General features: G+C 57.9%; 2 protein-coding genes across 41 annotated transcripts in view; one reads left to right on the top strand and one right to left on the bottom strand.

The window, feature by feature from the left end:
• The first annotated feature begins 2,074 nt into the window (after nucleotides 1-2,074).
• Nucleotides 2,075-5,836, top strand: LOC127670083 (steroid 21-hydroxylase). The gene is made up of 10 exons (XM_052164412.1): nucleotides 2,075-3,477; nucleotides 3,542-3,631; nucleotides 3,895-4,037; nucleotides 4,139-4,234; nucleotides 4,327-4,428; nucleotides 4,518-4,604; nucleotides 4,707-4,910; nucleotides 5,114-5,283; nucleotides 5,361-5,464; nucleotides 5,549-5,836. The coding sequence occupies exons 1-10, from the start codon at nucleotides 3,273-3,275 to the stop codon at nucleotides 5,824-5,826; spliced, it is 1,479 nt and encodes a 492-aa protein (XP_052020372.1). The 5' UTR covers nucleotides 2,075-3,272; the 3' UTR covers nucleotides 5,827-5,836.
• Tnxb (tenascin XB) overlaps nucleotides 5,835-11,462 on the bottom strand; it is a 62,698-nt gene continuing 57,070 nt past the window's right edge. For 39 of the 40 annotated variants that reach the window (XM_052164373.1, XM_052164364.1, XM_052164365.1 and 36 more), the window contains 14 exons: nucleotides 10,764-11,045; nucleotides 9,648-9,956; nucleotides 9,022-9,357; nucleotides 8,661-8,783; nucleotides 8,382-8,525; nucleotides 8,088-8,207; nucleotides 7,834-7,977; nucleotides 7,615-7,745; nucleotides 7,359-7,491; nucleotides 7,119-7,270; nucleotides 6,924-7,020; nucleotides 6,671-6,832; nucleotides 6,429-6,592; nucleotides 5,835-6,131 (listed from right to left, as the gene is read on the bottom strand). In XM_052164373.1, the coding sequence (XP_052020333.1) occupies nucleotides 6,030-6,131; nucleotides 6,429-6,592; nucleotides 6,671-6,832; nucleotides 6,924-7,020; nucleotides 7,119-7,270; nucleotides 7,359-7,491; nucleotides 7,615-7,745; nucleotides 7,834-7,977; nucleotides 8,088-8,207; nucleotides 8,382-8,525; nucleotides 8,661-8,783; nucleotides 9,022-9,357; nucleotides 9,648-9,956; nucleotides 10,764-11,045 (2,399 nt within the window). In that variant the 3' untranslated portion in view covers nucleotides 5,835-6,029. Of the gene's footprint in view, nucleotides 6,132-6,428; nucleotides 6,833-6,923; nucleotides 7,021-7,118; nucleotides 7,271-7,358; nucleotides 7,492-7,614; nucleotides 7,746-7,833; nucleotides 7,978-8,087; nucleotides 8,208-8,381; nucleotides 8,526-8,660; nucleotides 8,784-9,021; nucleotides 9,358-9,647; nucleotides 9,957-10,763; nucleotides 11,046-11,462 lie in introns of all 40 variants that reach the window. The other variant, XM_052164338.1, reaches the window with a different exon arrangement.

The following is an 11,462-nucleotide window of genomic DNA, read 5'->3' as shown; positions in this document are numbered from 1 at the left end:
TTGTTTTTTGACTTTTTGAGACTGGTCTAATGCAGCCAACGCTGGCCTTGAACTCCTGATTCTCAGCTTCCCTGGAATTGCAGGGGCATGCCAGCACATGCGGTGTCTTGTCTGTGTGTTTGGAAGGTACAGTAGTTGGACAAAGAGAGCAAGGGTGTTTGAAGCAGGGAGAAGAAATGCAGGCTGGGAGCAGGGCAGAGCATATTTGGGACTTAGCATTGCTGGAGTTTGTATCTGAGGTAAGCAGAGGCACTTTCCGAGGGACACCCACAGACTCCAGCTTTCTAAGTTGCCCCTCGTGCGGGGACTCTGGGAAGCTCTGGTCTTCTGGGTGTTGCACAAGGCAGGTCTTCTGCTTTCAAGGTCCCACGACTTACATCTGCACCGCCAAGTCAGCCTCCAGAGCAGGGATCCAGTTGTAGCTGGGGTCTCCTCCTTTCCCAGTCTCAAGGTTCTCTGAGACCCTTCACTTCTGTGCTGATTTGGGGGCTTTCAGCTTTTTTGTTTGTTTGGTTGGTTTTGTTTGTTTGTTTGTTTGGGTTTTTCGAGACAGGGTTTCTCTGTATAGCCCTGGCTGTCCTTCCTGGAACTCACTCTGTAGACCAGGCTTTTTTTTTTTTTTTAAGTCAGTTCCAGTTGGTCATTTTGTTGTTGTTGTTGTCATTATAGCCAAGTAATTAAAGGTACAGACGCGTACCTGGGAGCCTGCTGAAGCCTGTTCTGTCTCTTTGCAGCTCTGCACATGTGCAAGCCATTTAGACCTACCCAAGTGTCTTCATTAAGAATGGGGGCAATGGCGTATGGTATAGCCTGTGGGTAATGGCAGCCATGGTGGGGGCAGGGCAAAGCAGGTAGGATCTGGTACACTTTGTTCCAAAACAGGGCTCTTTGTCTTCTGAACACTTTTTGTGTGGTGTGGGGTAGAACCCGGGACCTCTAACTGGCAACACTAACACTGAGCCTTGTTTCTTCTGAGGTAGGGTCTCACACCACTGGACTCCTAAGAATTTCTCTGAGGTAGATGCTCCTTGAATTTTGGTTGGATTTATTTCTCATCCTCCAATACACTATGTGGTTGCTACTTCCTGCTCACTTGGTCCAACCAGCATAATGTCATCAATATAGTGCACCAATGTGATATTTTGTGGAAGAGACAATCGATCAAGATCCCTGCTAACTAAGTTATGACACAGGGCAGGAGCGTTAATACATCCTTGAGGCAAAACTGTAAAGGTATCCTGCTGGCCTTGCCAACTGAATGCTTTCAGTTGCTTCTGGTGGTCCTTAGGGACAGGTACTGAGAAGAAGGCATTTGCCAGGTCAATAGCTGCATACCGGGTACCAGGAGATGTGTTAATCTGCTCAAGTAAACAAACTACATCTGGTACAGCAGCTGTAATTGGAGTTACTACCTGATTGAGTTTCCGATAGTCAACTGTCATCTCCAGGATCCATCTGTCTTCTGCACTGGCCAGTTAGGAGAGGAGAGTTAAAGGGAGATGTGGTGGGAACCACCACCCCTGCTTCTTTCTTTCTTTCTTTCTCTCTCTCTTTTTTATTTTTACTTTTTTGGGGGGGGTTTCGAGACAGGGTTTCTCTGTGTAGCCCTGGCTGTCCTAGAGCTCACTCTGTAGACCAGGCTGGCCTCGAACTCAGAAATCCGCCTGCCTCTGCCTCCCAAGTGCTGGGATTAAAGGCGTGCGCCACCACCACCCAGATACCCCTGCATCTTTCAAGTCCTCAATAGTGTAGCCCAAGCCAACCTCAGTGCTGAGACCATAGGCAAGCACCAGCACACCTGACTCTACATGTTTACGACACTGAAAGAGGCCATGTAAGTGATGGCGCCAGGCCAGGCTTTGCAGTGCACGCCTGTAGTTCCAGCACTTGGAGAAGGAGACAGAGGGATCACCTTGAGGTCGTCCTTGGCTACATCAAGACCACTCAGAGCCACACAGTGAGGCCTATGTCAGAGAGAGGAGGAGGAGGAGAAGAAGAAGAGGAGGAGGAGGAGGAGGAAGAAAAGAAAGAGGAAGAAGAGGAGGGGAGGAGGAGGAAGAAGAAGAAGAGGAGGAGGAAGAAGAAGTCTGGTTGTGGTTGTGGTGGAACATAGTTTTTTGTTTGTTTACTTTTGTACATGCATACAACATAAAATATAATAAGTAAATAAAACTAAAACCATCTGTACACCTGTATGTGCCCCATGTGCATATGCAGTACCCCTCTGGGGCCAGAAGAGGGCACTGGAACTTCAGAACTAGAGTTAACAGTAGGTAGTGAGTTGCCACGTAGGTGCTAGGAACTGAACCCAGGTCTTCAGCAAGAGCAGCCAGTGCTCTTAACCACTGAACCACCTCTCTAGACTGTGGTACATGTTTATCACTCCAGAAATGGTGAAGTAGAGGCAGGAGGATTCCTGGGGCTCAGTGGCCAGCTTGCCTGGCTGAATCAGGGAGGTTCAGGAAAATGGAAGCTCAGGGGTCTTTTCCCTTGGACAGACCGCCTGAGGTTGATCTTTGGTTTCCACACACATGCACCATCTGTACACACACGTAACACCCTCTGCCGCGCCCCAACCCCATCCAGGCCTCAAACCAAAGGGAAGAATAACAAAGAATTGCACAAGGAGCCAAGTGACTCACGTCTGCCTTCCCAGCTATTTGAGGGGCTGAAGGAAGATGCAAGGTCCCCTCCCGTCTGAGCTACACGGTGAGTTCAAGGCACCTGGGTGACTTAGTGAGGCTCTGTATCAAAACTAACAAAAGAGGGCACAGGGCTGTGAAGGCAGCTGGCAGTGGGGGCTGGCCTCGCATCACAAAAACAGAGTAACAGGAGCGGTAATAGACATCAGTAAAATACTTGTTGAGACTAGAGATAAACCCAAAAGGCAGACTGGACAGAGACCGCCGCGTTCATTTCTTTTCTCTAGAACAAATCCGCTCCACTCAGCTCGTCCAAGGTGAGGTGTGGCAGGAGGGGCCGGCTCAGGCAAACCTCTCCATCCACATGCCTGAGGTGGAGTTAGGAAACTGATTGCAATATGGAAAGGTCAAGGGTTTGTGTCTTCTTTGTTTCTTTCTTCTTGATGGATGGCACCATCTTTGATCCATAGACACTCCAAGGCCGATGGGACTGTGCCAATTTGAAAACACACTGCTCTGCGTGTGGGACAGGAAGGGACCGGAAGTGAAGTGTCAGAGCCACAGCAGAACAGAGGGCTGGAGCTGGGGGCTATAAAGGGCCACACCAGTGCCCTGCACACACGTTGGGCCATGCCGCTCCCTGGGCTGCTGCTGCTGCTGCTGCTGCTGCTAGCTGTCGCCCGCTGGCTGTGGGACCAGTGGAGGCTCTGGCACCTCCGCCTCCCACCTCTGGTCCCGGGGTTTCTGCACTTTCTACAGCCCAACCTCCCAGTCTACCTGCTTGGCCTCACTCGGAAGCTTGGGCCCATCTACAGGATCCGCTTGGGGCTGCAAGGTAAGCTAGTCTTCTGTTTTTGTGTGACCCATTCTTCCCCGCCTCAAATGTCATTTCCCCTCAGATGTGGTGGTGCTGAACTCTAAGAAAACCATTGAGGAGGCCTTGATCCAAAAGTGGGTGGACTTTGCCGGCCGGCCCCACATGCTACATGGTAAGGTGTGGGCTTGAGATGAGTCTTTACTGTCCTCCTCCTCCTCCTCCTCCTCCTCCTCCTCCTCCTCCTCCTCCTCCTTTTCTTTTTCTAGATCAGGTCTTACTATATAGCCCTTGCTGGGCTAAACACTCACTCTGTAGTCCAGGCTGGTCTCAGACTCACAGAGATCTGCCTGGTACTTTCTGGACTTTGGGAGGTGGGTAGGGCCTTTGGTTTCCTCTGAGGGTTGTGACCATGTCTTCCTGCCATTGCTCCTGCAGGGAAGATGGACTTGGACCTGTCCCTGGGGGATTACTCGCTAACGTGGAAGGCCCACAAGAAACTCACTCGCGCGGCCCTGATGCTGGGCATGCGAGACACCATGGAGCCTCTGGTAGAAGAGCTGACCCAGGAATTCTGTGAGGTGAGGGTGGGCTCTTGTGGCCTGACCCTGAGGGGGGGGGTGGTCAGCTTCCCTCTCTCCCTCTGTCCCCACAGCCTCTGCAGCCCGTCTCTCCCCCACAGCGCATGAGAGCCCAGGCTGGCGCGCCCGTGGCCATCCATAAGGAATTCTCTTTACTCACTTGTAGTATCATCTGCTGCCTCACATTTGGAGACAAGGTCCGCGCTACCCTCTCACCCCTCGGCCCCCCTCAGCCCCTCCTGGCCCTCTGCGGGCCTTGAGCTCAAAGCGTGCTCTCCTGTTCCGGCAGGACAGCACTGAGGTACAAGCCATTTATGACTGCGTCCAGGACCTGTTGGGAGCCTGGAACCACTGGTCCATCCAAATCTTGAGTATCATTCCCCTTCTCAGGGTGAGGCATTATAGCCCAGACTCCCCCGGGCTGCGGGGAAGGGGGACCGCCGGCCTCCACCCCGCAGCTGACTCCCCTTCCTGCCCCAGTTCCTCCCCAATCCGGGCCTCTGGAAGCTGAAGCAGTTACAAGAGCACAGGGACCGCATGGTAAAGCAGCAGCTGGAACGGCACAAGGTGAGCGCTGCAGGGGAGCAGCTCCTCTGGTCCCCATCACTGCTCACTGCTGGGCAGGCTTCCCTCCCCAAGCCAGACTCTCAGCTTGCCCTGCCTCTGCAGGCCAGCCTGGTGGCGGGCCAATGGAAAGACATGACTGGCTACATGCTCCAGGGAGTGGAGAAGCAGGGACAAGGCAAAGACACCGGACAGCTGCTCCACGAGGGTCACGTGCACATGTCCGTGGTGGATCTTTTCATTGGTGGCACCGAGACCACGGCCAGCACGCTCTCCTGGGCCGTGGCTTTCCTGCTTCACCACCCCGAGGTGCACTGTGGGAAGAAGACAGCTCCTTCCGGCGCCTTGGTCCACTGGCTCTGCTCCTGACTGCTTGGCCTGGGCTGTGCTCACAGAGGGAGGGGGCTCTGGGCTCGGCGGGATGGCTGGAGGGAGGGGCCACAGGCCGGGCAGCTGTGAGCCACCGGGGCAGAGTCTGATCCCTAGAGTCCAGCCTTGCCCCTCCTTGTCAGATCCAGAAGCGACTGCAGGAGGAATTAGACCTCAAGCTGGGCCCGGGTTCCCAGCTCCTGTACAAGGACCGAATGCAGCTGCCTCTGCTCATGGCCACTATCGCTGAGGTGCTGCGTCTGCGGCCCGTGGTGCCCCTGGCTTTGCCCCATCGTGCAACTAGGGCTAGCAGGTGATTCCCCGGGTAAGGGCCGAGAGAGGAAGGCCTCACTGAGCTCCGGACAGCTCCCAACTCCACCCTTCCCTCAGCATCTCGGGCTATGACATCCCCAAGGATACGATCATCATCCCCAACATCCAAGGCGCCAACCTGGATGAGATGGTTTGGGAACTGCCCAGCAAGTTCTGGCCTGGTACGAGGCAGATAGGAAAGGGAGTGGGGGAGGCCCGGCCTTTGCTGGGACAGACTTCTCTAGCTATCTGTCTGCTACCCACAGATCGCTTCCTGGAACCTGGCAGGAATCCCAGAACAGCATCCTTTGGCTGCGGGGCGCGCGTGTGCCTGGGCGAGCCCCTGGCGCGGCTGGAGCTCTTTGTGGTGCTGGCCCGCCTGCTCCAGGCCTTCTCGCTGCTGCCGCCAGCAGGTGGCGCCCTGCCTTCCCTGCAGCCCCTGCCTCATTCGGGCATCAATCTCATTATCCCTCCCTTCCAGGTGCGGCTGCAGCCCAGAAACCTGGCGCCCCAGGACCAGGGCGAGAAATCCTTGACAGGATAGGACGAGCCTTGTGCCTCAGTTTCTCCTTTATTGCTCCGTCCCCCTCCCCTCCCCCCTGTAAACATGGTGCTGTGAGATTGTGGCAGAGAAGGCTTGCTCGGTGAGCTGAGCACAGTAGAGGCACACTGGCTCTTCTCTCCTCTGGGCACAACCCCTCAGTGCTCGGCAGTCATACCGGGGTGTGAGTGAGGTGGGCAGCAGGCTCAGGTGGCCCTGGTGGGGGCCTGGAAGTTTCTCGGTCTCAGTTTCATTTCCGTGAAGGGCACGGAGAACTCAAAGCCCTTCCAGTGGTACCAGCTCACTCCCTGAGGAAAGGGGTGTCAAGTGAAGAGAGTCAAGACAATGCCACATCAGTGCCACCCAGTTCATCCCCACATGCTCCTGTAGATGACTCCCAGGGTCCAGCTATTCCCCCGCCCCCGCCGTGATCCCTGAGCTGGCGCCCTCTACCCACTAATAAACGGTCTTGTCAAGATTCTTCAGCAAGGCTGGCATGATTGTCCCATTTCACAGCTGAGCCTCCGAGGCATAAGCCCAGCAGCCCCTCCAGCCCAGGTCAGCCAGATCCCAACCCGGGGCCCTGTGGCCCCCACAGTCCCCACCTGGTGATCCACTGTGCTCCCATAGAGCCCGTTGAGGTTGGCGTAGTGACAGTTCCTGTACCACCAAGCCCCACGATAGGAGACAGCGCAGGAGATGAGCAAGTTGTTGGGGTCTCGGTCACGGGCAGAAAAGACACTGCCGCTGTGGTAGCTCATGGAGTCACCTGGCAGGGCATGGGGGGGGGAGTGGTGAGGATCACCCCATGCCCGCCCCGCCCCGCCCCACCCAGGCCCACACTTACCCGCAGTCCCATGGTAGCCCTCCAGGTGTAGGCGATAGTTCTCCTTTGCGGAGTCTACGCGGAAGAAGTCATACTGGGCGAACACGGCTTCCTTGCCGGCCCGCAGGTCCACGCGCATCGAGTAGTCTCCAGCCTGGGTCAGGCTGTGCAGGGCCTCATTACCTGGGGTGGAGCATGCTTCGTCAGAGCCCTGGGGTCCACTGGACTGCCATCCCACCCCTGCCCTGGCTCCCCAGCCCTGGGAGGCACGGACCCAGCCAGAATTCCCTGGAGATGTTCCCAAAGCCATGGGCATATTCCTCCCAGTCTCTCCAGAAGTCCGTCTGTCCATCCATGCGGCGCTGGAACACCTGGAAATCAGGCAGGGCAGCGTCAGCCTCTGGCTCCTGGGCGTCAGCCCCTGTGCTACACAGTGTGCGCAGGGAGCCGGGCTCTGAGCAGAACCCACCAGCCAACCGCCTCCGTCAGTCTCCATGTCACAAAACACATCCAAAGGCCGCTCGCGGTTGCCGTTGAGGAAGATGGTGGTGGTCTTTGAGGCGCTGGCCCCATTCTGCAGCTCCTCCCCACAGTCCCGGGGGAAGGGGATCCGCAGCCCACCTGCGGAGAGGAGACGGAGAGTCTGTCTGTCCTCTTCCTGAACCTCAGACCCCAGCTGCCCCTGAAGCCCAAACCCCAGAGCCAGTACCAGTAGTAAAGGAGGTGGACACAGGCGGTGTGAGGCTCTCGTCCCAAACAGCCCGCAGCTGGGCGCTGTAGAAGGTGGAGGGGAAGAGGCGGAGGAGCCTGTGTGAGGTGGTGCCCGCTGGAAGCAGGATTTCCTGGAGACAGACGAGGGACAGGTCAGCAGGGGGCCAGATGGAGACTCTGAGAGCCAGCGTGGCACCTCCAAATCTAGCCGCGCGCGCGCGCGGAAAGCCGAGGGTGGCCAGTGCATAGGGTACCTGAATCTGTCCTCCAGGGGTGTCAAAGCTGAGCAGGTAGCCTGTGGGTGGGACGTCAGGCGCAGTCCAAGTGAGCAGGGCCGTGCGAGGAGTCACTTCCTTGGCCTCCAAGTCCTGGGGGGGCTTTAATCCTGGAAGGGGAAGATGGGAAGACACGGGAATGAGGCCCACATCTGTTCCCTTCAGCCTCCTGTGACCCACACGCTTCCCGGGCTATACCTGTGGTGAAGGTGATGCTGGCTGGGGAGGTGAAGTTAGGACCCCGGAGGCCACGCACGGTGGCTGTGTAGTTGGTGTCAAGCGCCAGGTCCGTCAGTGGGTAGTCCACAGCGCTGCCGGGGGCCGAGGCCTGAAGGGGCGGGGCTGGGAGTGGCAGGGGCATCAGCTCCTATCCATCCGCGCGGTACCCTGTGCCCGCACCCCGCTCCCCGCCTCAAACAAGTCCTCTTTAGAGGAGGCTCGGTCGTGCTCACCCCCAGGGGATGCGACCTGGACGTTGTATTTGTCCACCGGGTTGTGGGGCGGTTTCCAGTGTAGAAGGGCAGATCCGTCAGTCAAGTTCAATGCCTGTAGCTGGGTGGGACCGTCAGGCACTAGGCAAGAACCGGGAGCTCAGAGGCGTTCCTAGCCTTAGCTCTCCGAAGCCCGCCGGCTCCTCCCTCATTGGAGGTGGAGCCCCGGGGCCTCCTTTGCCCCCATTGCGCCCTTACCCCGTTCTTGCTTTCCCTTTCTCTCCCTCTCTTGGTGCTGGGCGCTGGCTCTCTTACCTGTGGCGAAGACGCCTGTGAGAGGCTCACTCTCCTCGAAGCCTCGGACGGAGACCACAGTCACCTCGTAGCGAGTGTCTGGAATCAGCCCCTGCAGGATCTGGTTCTGGGTCCGGCCGTCCACCTGCACACTCTGTGGCTCTCCTGCAAACATAGCCGAAGCCGAAGCCGGAGAACAGCTCAGAGCCGTTCTCACTGCACACGAGAGTGGGCAGTGTGCAGGGGTGGGGTGGGCAGGAGAGGGGAGCTAAGGGGGTGACGAGGGAAAGGGGTCTTTACCTCCGTCTGCTAGCTGGTAGGAGATTTTGAAGCTGTCCACCCTGGATGGTGGTGGCACCCAGTTGACTTTGGCTGATGTTTCCCCGATGTCGCTGAATTGCAGGTCCCGCGGGCTCTCCAGAACTGAGGTCATAAGAGACGGGAACAGTGGCTAAGGCACAGATAGGCCGGCTCCTGCCTTTGCTCCTCCGCTGCTCCGGCTCCAGAGAAGCCTGTTATCTCTCTCTGGTAGGTTCCTCAGGACAGATGTCACTCTCTAGGTGTCTCAACCCCTCCCCCCTCTGCTCACCACACGCACACTAATGCTGGGCCCCGCCCCGCAAAGCACGAAGCCCTCTCCTTGGTGCCCACGGGTCCTCACCTGGGCTGAGCGTGCGGGCAGTGCCCTGGATGCTGTCTGCCTTGTGTGGCCCACGCAGCCCATACAGAGTGAGGCTGTACAGGGTCCCGGGGCGCAGGTCGCGAAGCACGGCCGAGCGGCGCACCCCTGGCACCATGAGCTCTCGCTGGAGCAGAGGGCGAGGATGCGGTTCCAGGGTACTCGGTAAGGGGACCCCAAAGCGTAGTATGAAAGAGTCGAAGGCCCCAAGCGGGGCCTCCCAGTTTAGCCGCAGAGAACTGGTGGTCACATCTGACACTGAAAGCTGGGACAGGCGGGGCCCGGGGTCCCCTAGGGTCTGACCAGCAGGAACTGGATCTGTGAGAAGCGGGTGGGAGAAAAGGGTTTGGAGATAGGTGCATGTCAGTTCTAAGGCTTAGAGCGTATCCCTTTGTCATCTTATCCTGATCCTACTGGTCAGTAAAGTTGGGCTAGTGAGGAACAGACACACTGACATGGGAGTGGGGGAGGGGAGGGAGGGGCAGTGGAGGGCAGAAGGCCCCAACTCTTTCTGGGTGCCTCCTCATGCCTCCCCTGTGGCAGCCACTTCTGAATGCCACTTTCCACCCTTCCTACCCCAGACTAGGACGGTGCAGGCCTGGCCCCACCTGTGGTGCCCTCTGTAGAGACAGGCCCATGGCGTGTGCCCTCACGGAGGCCATAGAGGAAGAACTTGTAGGAAGTGCTGGGTTCCAGGCCCGAGATGAGGACATTGTCCTGGTCTCCGTCAACAAGCAGAGCCTGGGGCTGCCCCTCTGTGTCCTGGTACTGGACCACGAAGGAGTCAAAGGGGCCACGGGCCACGCCCCATGAGAGGCGCAGGGAGTCCGGGGTGGCCTCGGTCACTGCCAGAGTCCCCAGGAAGGGAGCCTCAGGGGGCTCGGTGGGGTTTGGTGCTGAGGTGTCCACGCCCGAGGCTGCATGGGAGACACCAGAGCAGAACCCTTGTGGGGGTGCCACTGGTCCCTGCCTTTCCATCTTGTCCTTCAGAGGAAGGGTGACCAGGCTGGCTTGGGACTGGTGACACCTCACAGTCCTGGCAGAGCAGCCCGTGCAAGGGAAGGGAGGAGAAGGGGAACTTCTGGAACCTTTCAGTTGTTGAATTCATTCTAGCAGTGTGCCCCAGGAGGCCTCTCTGAGACCCAGGATCTGAGGCCCCAAGGTCTCCTGCCTGTCGGTCCTTCCTCCGCCCCTCGCTATATCCGGACAGCGACTCACTTCCCCTCTCCCAGCCCTGGGCACATCACCTCCCCCCCCCCCCCAGCAGTGGCCCCACCCTTAGAGCCTTCTGAGGGCAGCCGAAGGCGGCACCAGCCGGGTGTACGTGCCTGGCACGACACACTAGCCATGTGCCCTTCTGAGGTGGGTGTCAGTGGCCTCTGCCCCCCCATTGGATTTCCAGTGATTTTCCATTTGAGAAAACATCTCTGGTTCCCTAGCACGGGAGGTGTGCATTATGCTCTGTGAGGAGATAAAGAGGCTGCAACAGGGCCTTGGGAAGCAGCCCTGAGGGGGATGACAGGGCTGAGGGGGAAAGCAGGGAATCCTCAAGGCCTGTCCTTCCTGCTGGGCCTGGATCCTCCTATTCTTTCAAAAAACTGATCAACACCTGGGGTGGGGTGGGCACAGCCCCTCCCTCCTCTGGCTCTGGGAAGGCCCCTTCCCCTCCCCCCTGCCCACTCCAGTCAGTTCCTTTGTCCTCAGACCAGGCAGGACAGGCTCACCTGTCACTCCCAAGGCAGAGATGGGACCCAGGCGCTTTCCTCCAGAGAGCCCATAGAGCAGGAACTTGTACTTCCTGCCTGGCTGCAGACCCTCGATGGTGACCTCCTGTTGATCTGCAGCCACGGGCACTGTCTGGAGCTGCCCGTCTCTGTCTTTGTACTGGACCAGAAAGGAGTCAAAGGGACCTTGGGCCACTGTCCAGGAGAGGTGCACGGAGTCAGAGGTCTCCTCTGTCACTGACAGTTCCCCGAGGCGGGGCTGTGGTGTCTTCTCCAGGGGAGCTGAGGGGAGGGTAGGAGGATTCAGGTAAGCATCTTCAGGGGACCGCAAGGGTCCACGTGTGGCCTCAGGGACAGACTCCCGAGGACTCACGCAGCCAGGCCTTCTGGTCCTGCTGTGGGAGCGTGAGGGTAGCAGATGTCGGACAATGCGTGGACGAGCCCATGTAATGAGGGTTTGGTGGGGCAGAATTATGGTATCTGACGGCTCCAGGCCCCAAGGCCTGCCTGGGGTGAGTCACGGACCTGGGAGTGCCGTAAGGGTCATGGGCCCACTCCACCCCTTCCTTGGGGCTGAGTCATGGGCACAGAACCACCAGATTTTTCCATAGTCTATCTGCAGCCAAGGTCTCCCTTCCATCTCCTGGCTTAGGGCTGGGAGGAAGGAAGACAGTGGGCTTCTGGTCTCACAGGTGAGCA

This window comes from Apodemus sylvaticus, chromosome 19 (assembly GCF_947179515.1).
Source record: "Apodemus sylvaticus chromosome 19, mApoSyl1.1, whole genome shotgun sequence".
Lineage (NCBI taxonomy): Eukaryota > Metazoa > Chordata > Mammalia > Rodentia > Muridae > Apodemus > Apodemus sylvaticus.
The sequence above is the reverse complement of the archived record's forward strand: the minus strand, read 5'-3'. Positions and strand labels throughout refer to the sequence as shown.

What these genes read in the sequence shown, in the direction of transcription:
- LOC127670083 (XM_052164412.1), top strand. Translation starts at nt 3,273, where the DNA reads ATGCCGCTCCCTGGGCTGCTGCTGCTGCTGCTGCTGCTGCTAGCTGTC. An exon ending in GCCTCACATTTGGAGACAAG is followed by an intron (nt 4,235 to 4,326) that starts GTCCGCGCTACC and finishes CTGTTCCGGCAG; the next exon opens with GACAGCACTGAGGTACAAGC. An exon ending in GTATCATTCCCCTTCTCAGG is followed by an intron (nt 4,429 to 4,517) that starts GTGAGGCATTAT and finishes TTCCTGCCCCAG; the next exon opens with TTCCTCCCCAATCCGGGCCT.